The 21,872-nt window shown below is 44.8% G+C and overlaps 2 protein-coding genes across 2 annotated transcripts in view; one reads left to right on the plus strand and one right to left on the minus strand.

Annotated features, from left to right (window-relative positions):
* Window positions 1-5,716, plus strand: part of LOC119457224 (drebrin-like protein) — a 32,802-nt gene extending 27,086 nt beyond the window's left edge. The window contains exon 13 of the mRNA XM_037718949.2: window positions 3,283-5,716. Coding sequence (XP_037574877.1) covers window positions 3,283-3,422 — 140 coding nt within the window. The 3' untranslated portion in view covers window positions 3,423-5,716. The remainder of the gene's footprint in view (window positions 1-3,282) is intronic.
* A 7,876-nt stretch (window positions 5,717-13,592) lies between these two features.
* The window catches only part of LOC119455923 (uncharacterized), a 46,304-nt gene continuing 38,024 nt past the window's right edge, over window positions 13,593-21,872 (minus strand). Inside the window, exon 15 of the mRNA XM_049660949.1 lies at window positions 13,593-14,263. Coding sequence (XP_049516906.1) covers window positions 14,113-14,263 — 151 coding nt within the window. The 3' untranslated portion in view covers window positions 13,593-14,112. The remainder of the gene's footprint in view (window positions 14,264-21,872) is intronic.

Raw genomic sequence — 21,872 nt, forward strand, 5'->3', positions numbered from 1 at the left:
CTCCTGCACTGCTGTCTACTACTGAATTGAAAGCTTAAGTATGGGCAAGGATCTTGTATGTAAAATGGCTAATAATGTAGGAATAAAAATTAGCTGTTTCACCCGAAGGCAGAGCATTGAAAGCGATAGCAAGTTTAATGTTGCACTGAAGGCATTTCAGAAACTAGGCATTATGAGGATTACCGCCAATGGCGTTGCAGGCGTCACAATTTGATAGTGCATGAGATGAGACCGAAGGAAAACCATTTTGGTGTTCTTCAGCACCCAAGGAAAGGATTAAGATTTACAGTGGAATCTCGATGATACGAATCTCACGGGGTCAGGAAAAATATTCGTATTAGCGGAAATTCGTATCATCGAAACACAATTAAAACTAGCTAAACTATGAGGGGATGAGAGCATCAGATCGCGAAAATCGTGAGAAAAATTTATTTTTGAAAACCACGCATTTCGGTATCTGCAACGCCTAATCTACGCTGTATCAAAATGGTTTGGCTGAAAACGCGCTAAAAGTGGCCGAAAAAGATTTATTCGTCAGTGCGCAGGGCGAGAAAACTGCTTTAAATCGCGCAAGATCACCGCAATTCACAGAGACATATCTCGTATTTCTCGCCACCGAGCTCCGCCATCTTGGTATCGTTCGCAAGATCAAAGTTTCGCTGTTCCGTTTCTCAATTCGTCCGTCGTCGCCATCTTGTAACAAACGCGCAAACTATAGTGTACTCAAAAGCGCAAACTCAAAAGAAGCGCGGGTCTGTGATAGGTAGTCACATAGACCCTCCGATGAAAGCAGCCTCCGATTGGCTGCCGCGCTGAAAGGCGTCTCTCCATTGGTTGCTGCTGTGGCAGGGGCAAGATGGCAACCGCAGTTGTCTGCTTCGTAAACCACGCCGGCGTCTTCACTTGACACGCAGAATTCGGATTACTGAGAGCTCCCAGGTTAGTGATGGATCGTCACTCATTGGAGAAAAAATTTTGGACGAAGCACGCCTTCGGAATACGGAAGCGCAGGCCTCCTACGGCAAGAAAAATATGGCGATTAGCGGGAGAAGCGGAGGAGCAGCCTACTGAACGTGCCGCGCTACCTCGCACCGTGGATTACGTGCCGCGCTATCTTGCACCGTGTGACTCTAGAGCGAAACCGACAATCGCCCTGTGCCATCGGCACCGATAACGCAGTCGACGGAAGACGCGCCGACGGAGGCTCCCGCGCCTCGGCGTACGGCCACGCGAATCAGCCGAGATCGTATCTTGGTAGACATAGCTCGCTGCGACTAGGCAAAATGGCGCAAACACAAAGAACGCGGCCCGAAGCACAGCAGCCACTCCATCCGATGGGCGGCCGCCGAAAAGGGGGAAAAGCACGAAAGCAAGAAAAGCGCCACCGCTTCAAATTTTTCGCGCCCAGTCGCGGCCTCCGCGCTGTCCGGCGCCGCGTCCGCGCCTCCGCACCAAAAGAGAAAGGGAGAATGCGCGTGACTGCGCGCTGTTCTCTTTCTCGGCCGTCGGTGCGGCGGCGTTTATTCGTATCAACCGACGCGGGTCGAAAATCGATTCGTAACAAACGTACGTACTCTAGCACATTGCAAAGTAATGGGGCTTGGCCGGGACCACAGAAAAATTCGTATCATCCGGAAATTCGTATTAGCCGTGATTGTATCATCGAGATTCACTGTACCTTGACGTTTACTGTCCATTCCACTCAAACCAGTGTATGCACCACAGTGTGGTTTGCATACAGCTGCTCAGCAGGAACACTAATGTGCGTGTGCACAGTACTTATGTCATCAGTGGTAGCCAGAATGCTGCCTTGGCTCCAGCAGAACTGATTGAGCGCAGCGGGTTGGTGCGTCCACTTGGCTTCATCGTGTTAGCAGCCAAACGCGCTGCACGTCTCTGAAGACCTTCTAACCCTCCACGTGCAGGTCGTGCATGTGTGTTGATACCGTGGCAACATGACAACCCCAATGCCGACGGGGAAAACGTGCCTCGAGCGCCCATATAATTGCTATCACAATAATATTGGGGACAGCAAAAGAGATGTTGCAGTTTGTGCTAAAAGTGCTAAACAGTAACTGAGAGACACTTGGGAGCCAACTTGCTCTAGGAATGTCGTACCAAGATGTAGGTGGCGTTGAGAGTGCTCTAGCTAGATTGCCTGCGTAAATTATGACCGTGTATACAAATCGATCTTGCTTGGAATTCCCCTCTGAATATCCTGATAACTTATGTTACATATAAAGGGACACTAAAGAGGAATATATATCGATCTATACTGATAGATTACTCTCTCAAATGACTTTTGTCATTTTCTCATAAGATAAAGATTATTGGTATAAAGGACTACTGTTACCAAACCTTTCTTTTTAAACGGAAAAAAAATTTTTGATCTTGTCTTGTCTGTTGTATAAAACACAATCTTTCGCCACCAACGTTCAGTACATCACCAATCTGCGATATTATGTTATGTTTTCTGGCCACTAGATCCCATGTAAACAAGAAAAGGCGTGGCGCAATCGAGAACAGTAGCTGCCCGCCGCATCTGCTTCTCTGCATTATTCGCCTGCCTGTCTCATGTGAAAACGCCAGCGTGCACTCAGTTTCTTATCCCGGTACCAGCAAATCTCCTCCCGAGTCGTTGCACACCGCATTTGCAGCTATCACTGCCAACCCTATTCGATAAGGATCTTCACTTATCTGTTTTACAGCGTGTTGGGTGTGGTGCCGTCGGAAGCGTACTGCACAATTTTAGTAGGCGGTAACTTAAACGTGCCGCTGTTCCCTGCTGCAGGCGGTGCTATATGAGCGTCACGTTTCACTCCGGCGGCATCCGGCTTTGCCCACTAGCTCGATTTCGTTTTGGTTTCCCATTGTGGTCTTAAAACACTATGCAATACTGCATTTTGTTTATGCAGTGACATGTGCTTTTATTTTAACAACTTCTAAAGATTTTATCCTTGTTGTTTTGTGTTTGCTCAGACTATGCTGTGAGATCTCAGGCTGTGTGCCATCGTATTAAAAAATTGATCCCCCATTTCGCATCAATTTGGCTGTCAAAAACTTGGTTGGACAGGTGTGCACATTACCTCTGAATTTTTTGGAGGTCTTGCTTGGAAGTCAGCGGTAGAACATGTCTGTGGATCTCCAAGTATAATTTCGCACCTTCCAAGTTGTTTATGCTTTGAGAATGTGTTATAAATATTCAACCATACTAGTTGATTTTGCATGAAAAATATTGTTACTCACTCTCTGATGCCACCTATGCACTCTTTCTTTTGTCAGCTGACGACACGGAGATTTCGTTTGACCCCGATGACATCATCACGCATATTGAACAGATCGATGAAGGCTGGTGGCAAGGCTTGGGGCCTGATGGTACCTATGGTCTCTTCCCTGCCAATTATGTGGAGCTCGTTGAATGAACCATGTTTTGTGCAGCTGCAAGTATAGTTGTTAAGCTGCTGGCACACATCACTGACACCTAAGTTTTATGCACACTAGATATATGCATTTATATAATTGTAGCATTAAATGGCAGCCCAGATGCAACACTGTGCATCTCTTCTCTATTACTCTTGATGGCTGGAGGTGCTGAGTGGAGCTTGTCTGTTTGTTACTAGTAGTCTTTACACTGCAACATTTCTGGCTGGCGATTTTTTTGCCAGTTTGTTGTCAGGCTGTTCTTGAGCCAAGTATGGATTAGAACTCCATTAATGGTATACTTCTACACTAGGCATGCTACTCCATGTGGCTTGTGCAGCCCTGTAGCAGAAAGTTAAAAGCCAGGATTTTATAACTTGAGGAATGCCAGCCTTTGATGCTTGCATAGACAGATGCAAATTTGGTTGAAATTAGAGGACCAGCATGGCAATGGTATTTTGCTGGTTGCTAAGGAGGGCACAGCTTTTCACCTTAATAAGGCATGTTCGAATGTTGCTTGTGGTATGCGCAACTCACATTTTATTTTGACACTGGAGACAAGGTGTGCACAGTGCTGCAAAGTTGCTGTTGATATCAGGGCTCTGTTTTTGTCACGCTTGTATTCTTTGCCATGCTTCTTTACTGCTGATCACATTCTCAAGAGGTTTTCTTGTACTGGCTACAAAAGCTATGGTTTGCATTTTTGGACTTCCACTCTAAGCTAGTGCTTCCTAGCCGTGTGTCCTTAAGCACACTTGCACGCCATTGGGGCTGCACTAGGTGTTCGCATTAGCTATACAATTTGTCGTAGGATGTTTTCCCTGTTTCTTGTGTTCATGTGTTCTTCAAAGGTGCCAGTAGCGTTTTAGTCCTGCAACAAGTCTTTTCCTTGCATTTGAAAAATAAAAAGTGAGGCTTGTTGCAAGTGTTCTACAAAGCTAAGTCATGTTGATGAAAGCAATGTGCTGAGTGTGAGCCACACCTTTTACAGTGATGGCATGTGAAACGTGAAGCCTGTAAGCAGGTCTCAGGAGTATATACACTACTATGTACTAACTGCTGATTTACCAAAAAAAAAAAGAGAGAGAGAGAGAATGCATGTTTGCAATCCGCTTATAATGATGTTCACAAAACCAAAAAGTCCGATTGTTATGAAGAGCTATCCAGGGACACCTGTGCGCTTGTGTGAGGGCAGCAACTCCTTGTCTCTGTGTCGTGACTAGGTGGAGCTTTAAAAAAGTGTACCTTTCAAGATAGTTCAGTCATGTGCCTATTTTGAAGTTGGAGCATTCACTTGGTAAAGAGGAAACAAGGAACAAAAAACTTACTTTAGTGCTTAAGGAACTAAGTAAATTTGTATCATGTACCCATAAGAAAGTCCAAAATTGAGCTATCATTCTGTGGCACATAGTGCAGTGCAGTATGCAGACAGTTCACATACAGTTAAACCTGGATATAACGAAATTGACAAATTCCCGAAAAACTTCGTTATAAAGAGGATTTCGTTATATGCAGGATTCGGCACGAAAATTCGAAAAATAAACGTTTACCGTATTTACTCGATTCTAACGCGCCCTCAATTGTAACGCGCACCCGTTTTCCGTTTTCGTCGAAGCACTCATCCTCGGAATGTCACACCAGGTACCGGATGCGTGGACGCGTGTCGTTTCGCACAAGCGCGAGGCATCGGAAACGAAGAGCGAGCGTCACGATGGCGTCGTAGCGTCGTATAGTGTTACAGTAGAACCTCGTTGTTACGTTCCCAGGGGCTGCGTTTTCCCGGCTGTTACGTCGTTTTCGACTGGTCCCGGCACAGCTCCCGTAGAACGCAATGCATTGGTAACCCCGCTGTTGCGTCGCAACTGTGGGACCATTCCCGCATCATATGTTGCGAACTGCCGGCCTGAGCGTCCATTTTGACTTTTCATGTCGCTTGGCTTGGTGGCTTGACGATGGCATTGGCCGCCCAAAGTGCCGGGGGCGACAACTATGACGTATTTTCGGTTTCCGCCAGCAAAAGTATGGCCCTTGAGATCCGTATTTGCTATATAAAGATGGTAACGATGGTGTCAGTGGCGCACCGACGGGGGGGGATTCGGGGGTTGTAACCCCCCCCCTGAGGCCGACTTAACCCCACCTTTTGTTTAACCCCTTTTCTTTCCTTACGCATTTGAGTACTGCAACTAAGATGTAAGACGCGCAATCGTCTGCACGCTCGCAAAAAGCGCATTTTTTTACAATTTCCCGTGAAGAAATCGAAATTAGTGCTGTTTAGATGGTATTGGCAAACTGTCAACCCCCCCCCCCCCCCCCCCCCCCTGGCAGACATCGTGGGTGCGCTACTGGATGGTGTCCATGACGCGTTGTGGCCCTAAAATTGGCTTTGGCTCATAGATATTCCGTATATAAGGGTACGGCCACGCTAGCGGCAAAAAACGCGCGCGTCATGCAGCGAGCGGCAAGTTGCCGCGCGTCAGCGCCTTGCCGCGAGGCCACCGTTGCACGCGTGTCTCGCCGCGCGGCAGCGCGATAAGATCTCCCGCGCTCTCCGAACGGGCGAGCAACACCGCGAGCGCTCGTTGTTTCATGCGAGAGACGACGATCGTCGATTGAAAACCCGGCGCGGACCGGCGGTGTTCCGGTTGTGATGGCTCCGTGACGTCACCCTGGTCGCTCTTGATTGGTTCTTCATCTCGGGGCACGCGGCATTTGCCGCGGAAATGGGTCTCGAACCCATTTCGCGCGGCACGCCGCAAGGCCCCCGATTCCTGCCGCTTTTGCCGCGCGTTTCTGACGCGCGTTTTTGCTGCGTGTTTTTGCCGCTAGCGTGGCCGTACCCTAAAGTCCAAGGGCGATAACGCAGTCGCCGCGCGCCATATGCTGTATGTGCGAGTGAAAACGTGCGAGGGGAGCCGACGACCGCGTCTAAATCTCGCGCGCGCAAGAAAAGCAGGGAGGAAGCGCGCCTTCTTCCGTTGCGCTCGAGGCACCAGCGAGGGGGGAGGGATAGCGGGAAGGCGCGCGGTCGCGCAGGCCGTATCTTGAAAGCGATCTGCGTTGGGGCAGAGTCTAGCAGTGTAGGTGCGTCGGCGGCTCGTAGCTTTCTGCGTGTTCTCGGCGCTCAGTTTGCGTTGAAGCGATAGACAACAGCACGAAGGTCACTTCGCTCGCTTCTCCAGCGGCGCTTCCACACGCCGCCAGCGTTTGAGAGCGCGTGTCCGCGCTCATCGAGTCTGATGTGCCACAGCGTGTACCAGCGCGTCGGCAACATCAGCTGGAAAAGGAGAGTGTGCCGGCTTGGCGGGCTAGGCCAGCTGCAGCAAGCGGCAGGATCAGATTTGAATGAAGGGAGGGGGAAAGGTCACGCCCGCGGCGGCAAGAGGCGGCAATATCGCCGGGTCGAGGGATGCAGGGCCGCCTCGCACACGCACGCACGCACACGTGCGCTCGCTTCGCATTCCATCGCGGCGGAGAAGGTGCTTCCGGTTGCCGCTCGCGCTAAAATGACAAAATTTGGGGCGAAATCTCTAGGTGGTCGGAGGGGAAAATTCGTTATATCGAGGGGGTCTCCCGCTGCCACTTCGTTACGTAGAGGTCTCAAATACATGTGTTTCTATGGAGTAACGGCGGGGAATCGAAAAACTTCGTTATATCCAGGAATTCGTTATATAGAAGTTCGTTATAAGCAGGTTTAGTTGTATATTCCTTAGTTCTGCTTAAAATTGCCTGCCAAATTGCAGGTGCCCTCACATGGTTATTGTCTATACTGATGCAGACCCATGGTGTTGGCATTGTTTCCTTTGTAGTATATTTAACTGTTTTACATTGTACCCGATTTGCCTCGGAAGTGGTTTTTCAGAAGTATTCTTGGTTGTATCTAGTATGCTGCAATGATCCCAGCATAAGGTATGGTTTATTGTTTCATAGAGCTAATAAGAAAATTGATAATGCTGAAGTTACTGATTGTTATAAGTGATATACATTGTTATTTGTGGTGTCATTATGAGTGGATTACGCTGTAACATTTTTTCTTCTGGCCACTACTTAAACAGCTTGCACATTGTACTATACATTTTCAAGTTATTGCCCAAGTTGCTTTTTGTAATAAACTAGTTCACTAAATTTTTGTTATGTTTTCATTTCTTGCAGTCAGATACAAATATTGTAAAATCTTGATAAGTTTGTGCTCATTACAATGGACCCTAATAAATGCAATGCGATAGGTCCGTCATATCCAAATATCATTCTATCTATAATTAGGGCCATGGTATGTTGTGTAATGACGGAACTTCACGTATGCCAACCCTGAAGTGAAATCTGGAGGTGACCACATAAACGAAGAGATCTGAAGTAAAAAGAAATTCTGGGGTCCTTGTGTTACACTGAGCGAGTTGTATGCAGAAGCATCGTACCACTCGGCTTCTTGCACGATTGCACTCCCACAACATGAGAATTCCTAGATGCTCAGAGTAGTTATTATGCAATGGTGTTGGAGTTTACTTAAGTGCCAAATGCACTGGCCACATCTGTCTCGGTGTCCTCAAGTGCCCATTTGCACTTGCAAAGCGCAGCCAAATGCACCACCCATTGCTCAGCAATTTTGGCTGCACCACAAGTCCTGTGGGACTCCCATCACCCTCTTCACTCTGGCAGCGCTCTTCCTCATGCAGTGCATGTTCACCCTCTTCTTCATAACACCGAGGTGGAGGAGGGTTGTGACAGACTGCACCGCTACCCCTCCTGTGGAATGCTTCTGCATTTAAAAACAGCGGAACAAAAATGTTTTGCGGGTAGTGGCATAGACATAACAATGACCCGGCACCTTGCTGTCCACAGTTTTCCAGATACTGGTTGCCAACAAATCTAGCACTTTCCCCACTCATCAGCAAGGTTTTTCTGCCGACAAAATAATGGATCTGAGCAATATTTCTTCCATAGCGACCAGCTCCCCACCGTGCTGGCCTGCCTGAGCACATTGGTGCCGCTGCCAGCATTGGCTGCAATTTATTTTCCATGCAACTGCAAAATAATGGCCACTAGAACCAAGTAATATCAAAATTGTATATTTCGTGACAAGCGATGACCACTCAGGCAAGGAGACACAATTTCTCCAATGCTTTTCACTGCATGCTTAGAAGTATTCAAGCTCTTAGACTGGGAAGGCTTAGGAGTGAGGATCAACGGCGAATATCTCGGCAACGTTCGGTTTGCAGATGACATTGTCCTACTCAGCAACAATGGGGACGAGTTGCAACAAATGATTGAGGACCTTCACCGAGAAAGTGTAAGAGTGGGGTTAAGATTAATATGCAGAAGACAAAGATAATGTTCAATAGCCTGGCAAGGGAACAAGAATTCAGGATCACCAGTCAGCCTCTAGAGTCTGTAAAGGAGTACATTTATCTAGGTCGATTACTCACAGGGGACCCTGATCATGAGAAGTAAATTTACAGGAGAATAAAATTGAGTCTGAGTGCATACGGCAGGCATTGCCAAATCCTAACTGGGAACTTACCACTGTCATTGAAAAGTGTAGAATCATTCCATTCTACCGGTGCTAACATACGGGGCAGAAACTTGGAGGTTAACAAAGAAGCTCGAGAACAAGCTGAAGGGACCCTGAAACGATTTTGACGATTTTGTACAAACGTACCGAGTCGTTAGAGTAGGTCCTTCTGATCAATAATTGACGCATCTAAGCACTCCATGTAAAGCGTGCAATTTATTATGAGGTTTTAAAAAGGTACATCGCTACTGATCGCAGCACGCCAATCGGCTGAGTTTTGTGACCAAGTGACGTAATTTGACCATATCACGTCAATAGGGCCAGCTATCCGATTGGCTGCCCAGGGCACGTCATCGATAATTTTTCCAACATTATGGTGAACAAATGTTGTTCGTAATAGTTTAGATGTTAGTTAATTTGTTTCTATAAAAAGAAAGTAACAGAAAAAGAACGCACAAGGACATATCACTACATTAAAAGTACTTCCGGCCCACAGCAAGTGTCGTCTGCTTGTGTTAAAACGTGCTCCGTGTTGACAAGAGCTGCGCGGTCAGTGTTGGTCTTGTTCTTTCTTTTTGCGAGCACCATGGTTCGCCCTTGTTGCGTTGTGGGCTGCAAACGTAGCAATCGGCGACATGTCAAGCTGCGACATCGTGTCCCGTTGCAAGGCAGCTGACGAGCAGAGTGGCTGCAGCGCATTGGACTGTCGGTATCCAAACAGCGCCAGCATATCTACGCGTTTGCGGTCGTCACTTCACGTCGAAGGATTGCCACAATAGAAGTTATCGTGCCCAGTATTCACGTAAACGCAAGCGCAAGTGTATACTGGCCGTTTACCATGTTTTACGTGATGAACAGAGGCGTAAACGTGAACTGCTGCACACGGAAGACGAACTAAAGCTCCACCTCACCCCAAGCTCAACATGCGAGGGACTGGCACCGAATACAGACAAACACCTACCCACACTTACATAGACTCCACAAAATATTTCCCAACAAACACAGCGACAGATGTCCATGGTGCGACTCCACCCCGACACTAGAACACATCACTTACCAATGCACGCAGCGTCCAGCAGACGCTGTCTCGCCGCTACTTAACAATACACTTGGCAATTGGTCGTGGGAGGCGCTACTCTCCAAACTGAACTTGGGAAGCCAATTGGCGACCCTCGACCAGGCCCGGCGCGCCGCAATAGCCAGTGGGGCCCTGGAAGAGGAGCTCCACCCACAGTAACCAAGCACGATCTTCATTTAAATAAAGTTGTTTCTCTTTCTCTTGCACGGTACAGCCACCTGGCGGCATAAAGCTCAATCAAACACACAGCTAATATAGCACTAAGTTTTTTCTACTTCGCTGCTGGCTCAAATTTTCGGCAGGAGCATAATCTTGAACACGTCTTTTTATATGTGTAAAATGTTTTACACTTCGTTACAGGAATATTAGCTCTGTATTTGGCTGGTTAAGCTCTGCGCCACCAGATGGCTTGACCATGCACGAAGCTACACTCTAAGGAAGCTCCATCACAGCGGTATGAAGGGGCTTTAGTCTACGCCTATGCCTGTCCGTTAAAACACCCAGCTCGTCTGGGGTTACCGGAATACCGGACACGCTCGGCGCTGCGACAGAATGCTTGCAACGCACACTGCTTGATCGGTCTCGCTGGGGATCGACGGCCGGGCGGCTAGCGGAGAGGTTGGAGAGCCTTCGCGCGCTGGCTCCAAGACAACCGGAAGTAGAAGACAACACGTCACAACATGACGTAGAGCCAGCGAAGGCGGAGCTTAGCCCCGATCACTCGGTGAACGAGTTGAGGAGGAAATGCATGGCTAGGGAGGAGGGCAACTTGTAATCGTCCGCATCTCTCTTAATACGAGACACTTCACTTAAATTGTGGCGCAAATGTTTTACTGTAGCTGTACCCTAAGCATCTACAAAATTTATCCGAACCGTTTCAGGGACCCTTTAAGGACCGCACAGAGCGATGGAACGAAAAATGTTAGGCTTAACATTAAGAGACTGGAAGAGTGTGGTGTGGATCAGAAAGCTAACAGGGATAGCCAATATTCTAATTGACATTAAGAGAAGAAAAGGAGTTGGGCAGGCCACGTAATGCGTAGGATGGATAACCGGTGGACCATTAGAGTTACAGAATGGATACCAAGAGAAGGGAAGCGCAGTCGAGGACGGCAGAAAACTAGGTGCGGTGATGAAGTTAGGAAATTTGCAGGCGCAAGTTGGAATCGGCTAGTGCAAGACAGGGGTAATTGGAGATCACAGGGAGAGGCCTTCATCCTGCAGTGGACATAGATATAGGCTGATGATGATGATGAATTGGTTTTCAGAGTTTTACACAACTGAAACTTCACTTCAACAACACTACTATGTGTTTTGCAACCTTCCTGTGCTTAAATCCGCATTTTGGGGTCCCAAACTCAGCATATCAAAAAATATGTTGAGCATGGCGATACTGAGAACATTACTGCTGGCTGGGCCAAGTTGGTGCATTGCTCAGACACAACCCACGCTGCTTACTTATTTGAGCTTGTTTTCATGTGGCTATTTGCTTGTTGGCCTGGACTTGTCTATTATGATATAGGCAGGTGTAAGGGCCGCACCCCCAATTTGGCAGCCCAAAATCTGGAAAAAAAAAATTTTGAATGAAGAAGCAATTGCGTTTGGTGGCCCGATGCTGCGCACGCGCATCAGCGAATTTTCGTGCGCTGCGTACGTATGCATGCTGCTACTAGATGGCGAGAGCTGCGCGTTGACTTCTGATGCAATGGTACATCTGAGGATCTGGGTGTGCACAAGTAGCCGGACAAAATGTTCTGTCTCATTTAAGAGCCACACCTCGTCAAAGTTGTGAAAAAGAAGTATGGCCCTTACAAGAGTCTATACGGTAGTTGGTGACAACCTAAGAATGCAAATACCTATATCTGGCGCAGCTTTACATTCATCATGGTAGACGTTGAGATGATCGCAACGCTGCGGGAACATGTACGTATGGAAGAAGAGCAGAGTTCTTTGCGCAGCAGTTCTCCTCAGATGTGTTGTATTGTTTATGCAGGGAAGCGATAAGATTTAGTCATAACTGTAGAAATCTGGTGTACATGAATGCACACGCATTAAACACTTAAAGGCACAAAATTAAAATTGTAAACACTGCAAGTGCACCAACCTGTCACTTCACTTGCATGAATTAAGTATTTAAGGAAGTGTGTCACAAAGCATAAAATTGTCACGCATGCAGCAAGGTGAAGTGCGATAAATTCTCTGAGACACGCTTAATTGTGCTTTTGCTCGCACTTCTACTTTATAACATTTAGTTTGGTTCAGTGTTGGTCGAGGGCTGTCAAACTGTGCATGTTTTGTTGCAGCGTATTGAGAGTATGAAAAGTGAAGTTGAAAAGGACTAAGTGCAGTTTGCGCTCATGTAAGCGAACATAGTAGCCAAAGAATTGCGTTTGGCACTTCGAGAAAGAGCGATTCGGTAGGCATATCCGGTTCCTGGCGATTGCAAGACTCGGACAAGGATTACGTTTGCCAGCAGCGAACAAAACCAGTGGAAGGTCAAAACAGTCATTTTTAATATAATGCCCGTGTTTTCAATTCTACTTTTTCGGTCTTTGAGGAATGCAAGGTAAGATTAGATAATGGGGCAGGGAGGGCAAAAAGACGGGGATACAGCGACTGGGGGGGATCTGAAGGTGTGTGATTATAGGAAAGGTACTTTTCGGGTGCTTCATGCTCGGGATGGTGAGAGAAGCATTTTTTATGGAGAACTTTTGAGATGCATCCATTTATGAGGCACACTGCATGTTGCAGCTGCATGTGGCTTTCTTTCTGTGTGACTCGATGTTTGACAACTCTTTTCTGTTTCAATGATTTAGTGCACAAATCAATATCTATTTTGTCAGAATATTACACTTTTTCTGCTTTGGAAAGGCGAGTTGCCCACACTCCTTTCTGTGCCTGAAAATGCAGCAATTGCGTTTTCAGGCTGGTTGTCGCATCGCTGGTTCATAACCTGTGCAGCACCGCCATCACCTGTGCCAATTGCGAATGGAAGGGGGTCACAGGGCACACCAATTACATTCTGCTTCATTGCGTGGGCCCTAGAAAGTGTGCACTGGTAACATAGGTGCGGCTCTCACAGCCCACTCCTTTGAGCAAGGGGAGAATTGGCTTACATTGTCAAGCCTCAACAATTTTTTGCCTTCGCTTCAGTAACAGGACTAGGTGCCATCATTTTCACACACTAAAAACCAACCTGTTGTAGCCTGTGTTTTCGATTGCACCACTGGTCTGTGCACATTTACTTCTAGTAAAGTTTCCTAAAACTATATACGTAGTGGCAAAATCAAAAGTCCATTACTGACGATTCCGAAGCAGACAATGCTGTGCGGCACTACTGCAGCATTTAGGCATTACAGTACACATCATGGGGAGCCACAGATAAATCAGGCTATTAGTACTAGCACGATTTCGTTGCAAAACCAGAATGAAAAAAAAAAAAAATGAAAAAAAAGCAGCAGTAAGCACAAAATCTTCTTTTACAGTTCAAATAAAAATGCGGTTACTGCATGAGAAGGTGCTTAAATGGAAGCCTGGCCTATTTAGTATTTTTCTTTTTTTTGTCAGGAAAAGGATGAAAATGCAGAATCCAAGTGGTGAAACCTGAATTTAATCTTTTTAATAATCACCAAAGCTACAAAACTGAAAAAGCAACCTTACCAATGTTGGGAATAATGTTCCAAAGAGTTTAAAGCAGAATCAATGAATTTGTTACTTTGGAGATGAACTGCATAAGTGTGAACTTCATGCAAATGCCATAATGACATTATAATATATACAGTACAAAATTCTCGGTGCTCAACACAATTTTAAAATCTGTTACTGTTATCAAAATGTAAGGAAACCTGAAGTTAGTTTAAAAGGTAATGACAAAACTTGATGTTATTAATGATGCAGACCAAGAGATGTGATCTCGTTGCAAAACCAGAATGAAAAAAAAAAAAAAAGAAATGACAGAAAAAGAGAAAAAGCAGCAGTAAGCACAAAATCTTCTTTTACAGTTCAAATAAAAATGCGGTCACTGTATGAGAACAACTGCTTCGAAGGCTGCACTCTTGCACATCAGGCCACCACTCCAAAACTAAGCATAGGCAAGACTGTAAAGGCTTCAGATGCAGAGGTCCCTCAGTGACGAGGGAAGTAGTTGTAGCTGCTCCAATATGGTGGATGCAGGAATGCTATTTGCATGGGCGCACATGAACTCCAGGCATGAGAGTTGGTCCAGTGATACGTCTGGGAAGCAATAGCGCATCAGTTGCCTGCAACAAGAAAAAGAAAGGTTCGAAACAACGGTAAAGTTTCCAACAATATGAAAAACAAGGAGCTGTCGGGGAGTTTTAAAATCATGACTTCATATGGGGGGGACAATTGCAAAAACCAAGATCATATGAGCTGGCAAAAACGGGTCTCACTGTTACTCTCAAGAGAACTTGGGCACCCTTTCTCACACAACCTTTGCCACTCCTGAGTATAGTACTCATTTTGTGTTTTAGCGCACTCCCTGCCTCTCCAGAAGAAACTTCTGCAAAAAAGAACATTGCATACCTGTTGTGCTATCTATCGAGAGGTCATCTAAACTCGCAAAAACTTGTGCAAGTTATTTCTGACTACAGGCAGAGCAAATGTCTCCGTGCTCTGTCTCAGCAGAGCAGCCATGATGAACCAATGTGGAGGGTCTGTCCGCATTTGACAAAGAGATTTGATGAATAGCTGAATTGGAAGAAACTGACAACGGAAAACCAACTTCTTTATAGCCTGAAATGTCCACTAAATCAACATGCGAGGGAAATAAAATAAAAAATAAATAAAAAACAGCTTGGGCTGAGGATTGAAAGGCAGGTCAATCCATCCGGACTATGAATGACGAAGGAATTTATGAACTGTTCACAAATACTGAAATAGGAGAAAGCAATTTGAGGCACACTTTCCAACTTTCGTAGTATTAATATATTAGTAATTTTACCAAATTCCTTAAAAACTACACAACTGAAAAATAGAAGGTAGAAATAATAGTAGGGGTGTGTGAATATTCAAAACTTTCGAATAATGAATCAAATAGTGTCCTATTTCATTCGGTCTTCAAATCGAATAGTTACATATTTGTAAATGTGAATACTTTTCAAATATTTAATGTCAACTGCACCTAAATAAACATAATATTGGAGAAAAAGTACGGTAAATTTTCACCCCCACGGGCATAGCATAGACATAAAACATGAGAACTTAAGTATTGGAGCAGGCAACGCCACTTGGGTAGCCAAGACTGTACGGTGATCATTCGCGCTCTCTGAAGCGCAAGCACTGTGCATGCGAAGAAACTGCCTGTTTGCTCCGAATGCTCCATTTGTGCTTTTAATGAACACTTCATATACGTACTATGTAATAACAGAAACTTGCTAACTTCAAGAATACTGGGATGCGAACATCATTTTATATTAATTGTGATAGCGACTATTTATTGTTCGTAAACTATTCAGAAAGTATTCCATATTCGATTTGCTTCGGGCACTATTCAATTCGTATTCAATTCGGCCTCAAAAATCACTATTTGCACACCTCAAAATAACAGCCTTGTAAACCATGCCAATAAAAAGCATCACATGATTTCAACATAGAAAGGGAATTTTTGAAAATTTTGCTTGAAGCTATTATGGAGCAATAAAATTCATAGTACCACAAAATCAAGTTCTGAGTGCCCTAGTACCACTATTGCAGCGCGAACTGGAGCAGTTGTCCATGTCCCCCAAATTCAGTGTGTGCTTGTCTCAACCAGTGGAGCATGATTGAGGGAAAAGTTCTATTGAAGCAGAAGGCCCATACTTTGCAGGCAACACTTTGGAAGGGACGTTTCACACTACACTTGCGGCCAAATGCACCACATATTGGAAGCAAAACATGAAAATAACTTCATATTGCAGGCAGGAAACATGCGAGCTATGCCCGGCGGACATTAACCATTTAAGGCCCAGTGATTCCAAATGGAATCATCAATTTTGTAGCTCAGTGGGCAACCCCGGGTTAAAAGAAAAAGGTTGTTCTTACGCTACAACTCGTATTTAGCCCTTGCTCTACATATGCTGGCAAGCTGGTAGACTCAAGGAAGTGCTGTCACCTCTGAACGAAAAAAATAAAAGAATCGCTTGCACTGTTCCTGCCATTAGCCGACATCCCCTCTTCTTTTCACCATGCAGAGGTACGACAATTACTTTATTTTTCTCTCGAACATTTCGATTTGAACTATTAGGTGCTATGCTATCTCTTCGCAGTAAATTTATTCGGCAAAAAGTATTTGCGGGTACCGGAGATCTTTGCGAATCTTGATGATTCCAAATGGAATCATTGGGACGTAGTGGCCCCGACTACTCACGCGATACATTTTCGATTGACGTTACCTCACTGACTAAATTGCATGTTTGTTCGCGCTCAAACGGCGTTTCCATGCCGTACTTGGCCATGTTTTGGGCGCGTGTTACCTGATGGATCATTATCGCGTCAGGAGCCTGTATTATTGGTGGAGCCTTGCTCAGCTTTTTGTGATTTTATGCTGTTGATATGAGCTTATGCCGTGTAGATAAACTTTTTGGGGGGCAATTTCTTTCGGAACAGATGGCGACAATCAGTGCATGCGAGTTTTATTGGAAAAAGAAAGAAGTCGCGAAGCTTGTGCTGATCCCTCGAGGTGACATTGATTCGTCCGATGAAAACGAAGTCATTGCGCAAACTATAAAAAAATAAAGAATGTGTTCTTACTCCCGCATTCGGTGCAAGAAGTGTGGCACACACCTCTGCCTCAACAAAGAAAAGAATTGCTTCAAAGAATTTCATCTAAAATAGACTTTTCACGTATTGCTTGAAACGACGCATTTCAAGTCCACCAAGTCCCACTGATTCCAATTGGAATCATTTAATAAGTTTTGATTGAAAAGTGTGAGCACAAAATTTTTTTTATTTTTTCAACTACCACGATCATGCACATCTCAAATTGTAAAGACCAATTTTATACAATGAACAGGATTAATTTGGCCCTGAAAGGGTTAATGGCCACAAGGCTACTTTTGCACAAGTGGCAAAAGCAGTGCCACTTTTCAGAAAAAGCTCTCTGTATTTGACGCACACATGAAAAGTTAACCCCTTATTGCATTAATTTTTATTTTTCTTCTGAAAAAACTACGCAAGCCTTTGTTTTAGGCCAGATATGCCCCAAAAAATCTCAATTTTCTGAAAAAATGCATGGCTGCATTTTTTGAGCGAAAGTTGTCGAGCATGATATATGATACACTGTGCAGTTAAGGCTATATTTCACGACCATATGCAAAGGCATTTGTAGTGCAGAAAACCTGCAAAGAATAGAGCCTATGTAAAAGCTTCAAAAAAAAAGTGAGCACATTTATGGCAGCTCCAGCCAGTACAAGTTTCTTTATGACGTCATAATTGGCTAATTGATGGCCTTAATATCTATTACCGATTTTTGTGAGCTTGAACCCCCCCCCCCCCCCAAGCCAAAATACCGTATTTTTCAGTGTATAACCTGCCATCTCAAATAACTCGCACCCCCAATTACAGCAGCCCAGAAAAAAACACGCACGCAATCTGCAGAAATAACTGCATACAACAACGCTCGGATCTTGGCAAAAACAGTCTCCATTCATGGATGCACGACTTATTCACGTTATACCTTTGGCCAGCAGCTCTTTTCACCCCACTCTTCGGCGATGCTGATAAATCTGGATTCACATGACGGACGTGATCATGGATGAATCAGTCACGTGACATGTGACGTGAATAGGATAACTTTGCAGCTAACATTCACACAACAGCGGATGACAGTGCAGATGGAGCAGCCCTCGAATGGGCAATGGCGACGGAGCAAACGTGACCGAGATCAAAATCCCAAGGATAATTTGGCTCTCCACCGTATTGCGAAGCCCTTCGCGCAAACCGAGCGAGCGCCGCAGGTACGGGTCACGTATGATCACATGACACGCAAGCTCAAATCGCAATCAACATGCAGGGGTGAGGAGAGGAAGGGGTTCCCTAGGAGATAACAAAAATTCAAACGGCGGATAACCTTGCCTTGAGGTGTGGCTTCATGGCAGCACACGCCTCACTGCTGTAAACCCACACATCAAGGTGAAATTTACACATAACGTGCACACCCCGACTTTACTGTTAAATTTTTAATATTTTTGGTGCAGGGTTATATGGTGCAAAAATACGGCAATGCATTTTTCCTCTTCCTCCGAGAGTACTTTGTTGATTCTGTTGTCATTAGCTCTTAGGTTTATCGTGAACACTGCTGGCATTTGCATTTTTCGACATACTTCATGAGAATAATGGTGCTAAGACACAATATAGCCTATAAAATGTGGTTGATCCCTCTTATATAGGAATCGGTATAGAACACGAAAGTGAAACGTGTCTTCACAGAAGTAGTGTAACGTTTATTGCACATTGATATATAATGTCTATTGGTGTTTTGTGGCTAAAGCGCCCTTAGGCGTTGATGCACCCACGCTGACGCCTGGTGGCACGTCTCCTCCATCACGACTACCAACGTCGATGACCATGAGCAACCGTCGTGCATATGGAAGCTGCACTACGCTGCACACGCTAGCACAACGCGAAAGACGAAGCACGTAACTGACACACTAATACAACGCGCAAGACAAAGCACGTAACTGAATCGTCACCGAGTCAAATCAGCGCGTACAGCGCGTCGTAATTGCAGCCTCCGCGATCAACTTCAGAAACATTTTCAGAGCTAATTGCGGAGGCCACGCTCCGCTGTGCTGAGTACGGTGAACGCCACCTAGGTGGCGTTGGTAGTGCTTCTTGATGCCAGCGTCCCTTCGAATGCTGGCATCGAGGCGGCGTAGTGCTGAGACCACCGAAGCGTTCACTGTCGGTGCGCGTTAGTGTCATAATGCAGTACTTCTCTTTTCTGCTCGTAGGCGGCGGCACTCCCCGAGCAAGAGCGCGGGTACACGGAGGAGTGTTAGATATATAAGGCGCGTCTGTGTAGCTCTCTGCAAATGCGTTTGTGGCGCAATGGGTTAAACGCTCGGTGATCTATCGTCGCGGACCGAGAGGTCGTGGGTTCGATTTCCAAATTTTGCATGTTTGTGGAACTTTTTCTTCTGGTTTCTTTCTTTGTATTATGTTCGTGTACATTGTAAGCTGACGTATTTCCGTGACGGAAATACGTCAGTGAAGTCTTGGTGGACCCCGGCATAAAACACTTTCGTGTTAAAAACATTATATTTTGCCACCAAATGTGTTCTGTCGTGAGGAAAAAGAATCTCTGCTCTCGTTCACAAACTACAATGGAACCTCGATACGATTCTGCATAATACGGTTTTCACAATAATACATTTTTTTTTAATGCGATTTGGTTGGCTAATACGTTGGATGATATAATTTTCGAATGATACGCTTTATTTTCCGGTTCCCGTGAAGATCGTATCAACGAGGTTCCACTATAACCGATAAATGCATGCTGCATCATATAAGATGCAGCAATTAATGCTTGCCTCACAGAACCACCTGAATATCATTCTCATTCAAAATGTCACAGTAGGTTGATAAACAGCAAACAAACACTCTGGTAATTTTTCTGTTTTAAGTTCAAGTGTAAAAATTGTGAAAATAATCTGCTCATTTACACTTTTTTTGGCACTGTGAGACGAACTGCTGCCATACATATTTAAAGAAACAAATATTACAAAATTTCTGGAGGTACAGTGGCTATGTATTTAATTGCTAGATATGAGAAAGATACTGGGTAAACATATAACACTTCTTTTTTGATTCTATTAAGTTTGACGAAGTTGTTCTCTACTCCACTCCCCTCTGTTTGCTCGCTTTATGGTAAAGAAATATGTATCATATATGACACACCAGGCAGCAAGAGCTTAAAGGTGCAGAAGCCCTAATGCAAGCAAAAAAACTTTTAAAGCAGTAAATACCTTCGAAGTGACACAGACACATTCATATCTACGCGCACATCAACCTATTTTATTATGATGTCTCACTAGAGTGTTATGCCTCATGCCATTTTACACAACTGTCTGCACTGAAGTAAAGATCATCATCATCAACAGCCTATATTTAGGTCCACTGCAGGACGAAGGCCTCTCCCTGCGATCTCGAATTACCCCTCTTGCACTAGCTGATTCCAACTTGCACCTGCAAATTTCCTAAATTCATTACCCCACCTAGTTTTCTGCCATCCTCAACTGCGCTTCCCTTCTCTTGATATCCATTCTGTAACTCTAATGGTCCACCGGTTATCCATCCTACGCATTACATGGCCTGCCCAGCTACATTTTTTCCTCTTAATGTCAACTAGAATATCAGCAATCCCCGTTTGCTTTCTGATCCACACCGCTCTCTTCCTGTATCTTAATGTTATGCCTAACATTTTTCGTTCCATCACTCTTTGTGTGGTCCTTAACTTGTTCTCAAGCATCTTTCTCAAATACCCCATACCAGGGGCATTTGAGGTATAAATAAATAAATAAATAAATAAATAAATAAATAAATAAATAAATAAATAAATAACCTCCAAGTTTCTGCCCCATATGTTAGTACTGGTTGAATGCAATGATTGCACACTTTTCTTTTCAACGACCATGGTAAGCTCCCAGTCAGGATTTGGCAATGCCTGACATCCAACTCCAACCCAATTTTATTCTTCTGTAAATTTCTTTCTCATGATCAGGGTCCCCTGTGAGTAATTGACCTAGATAAATGTACTCCTTTACAGACTCTAGAGGCTGACTGGCGATCCTGAATTCTTGTTCTCTTGCCAGGCTATTTAACATTACCTTTGTCTTCTGCATAATAATCTTCAACCCCACTCTTACACTTTCTCGGTTAAGGTCCTCAATCATTTGTTGTAATTCGTCCCCATTATTGCTGAATAGGACAATATCTTTGCAAAACGAAGGTTGCTGAGATATTCACCATTGATCCTCACTCTTAAGCCTTCCCAGTCTAAGAGCTTGAATACTTCTAAGCATGCAGTGAATGCATTGGAGAGATTGTGTCTCCTTGCCTGACCCCTTTAGGCAACTTTCTACTTTCCTGGGGAGAACCAAGGTAGCTGCGGAATCCTTGTAGATATTTGCCAAGATATTCACGTATGCCTCCTGTACTCAATGATTACATAATGCCTCTATGACTGCTGGTATCTCAACTGAATCAAATGCCTTTTCATAATCTATGAAAGCCATATAGAGAGGCTGAGTGTACTCCACAGATTTCTTGATTACCTAATAGATGACACGGATATGATACATCGTAGAATATCCCTTCCTGAAGCCAGCCTGTTCTCTTAGTTGACTGAAGTCAAGTGTTTCCCTGATTCTATTGGAAATTATCTTGGTGAATATTTTATACAATACTGAAAGCAAGCTAATGGGTCTATAACTTTTCCATTCTTTAATGTCTCCCTTCTTATGGATTAGTATAATGTTGGCGTTCTTCCAGCTCTCTGGTACATTAGAAGTCGTGAGGCACTGCATATAAAGGGCCGCAAGCTTTTCAAGCATGATATCTCCTCTGTCTTCGATTAAATCGACTGTTATTCCATCTTCTCCGGCAGATTTTCCCCTGGTCACGTCTTGCAAGGCCCTTCTAACTTCATCGCTAGTTGTAGGAGCCTCTGTATCCTGTTCATCACTACTTCGAATGAAAGTAGCTTGGCTGCTCTGAGTACAGTACAGGTCAGTATAGAATTCTTCCGCTGCTTTTACCATGTCATCGAAATTGCTGATGATAATTACCCTACTTATCTTTGAGTGCATAGATCTTGCCTTGTCCTATGCTAAGTTTTCTTCTCACTGATATCATGCTGCATCCATATTT

Source organism: Dermacentor silvarum, chromosome 1, assembly GCF_013339745.2.
Source record: "Dermacentor silvarum isolate Dsil-2018 chromosome 1, BIME_Dsil_1.4, whole genome shotgun sequence".
Lineage (NCBI taxonomy): Eukaryota > Metazoa > Arthropoda > Arachnida > Ixodida > Ixodidae > Dermacentor > Dermacentor silvarum.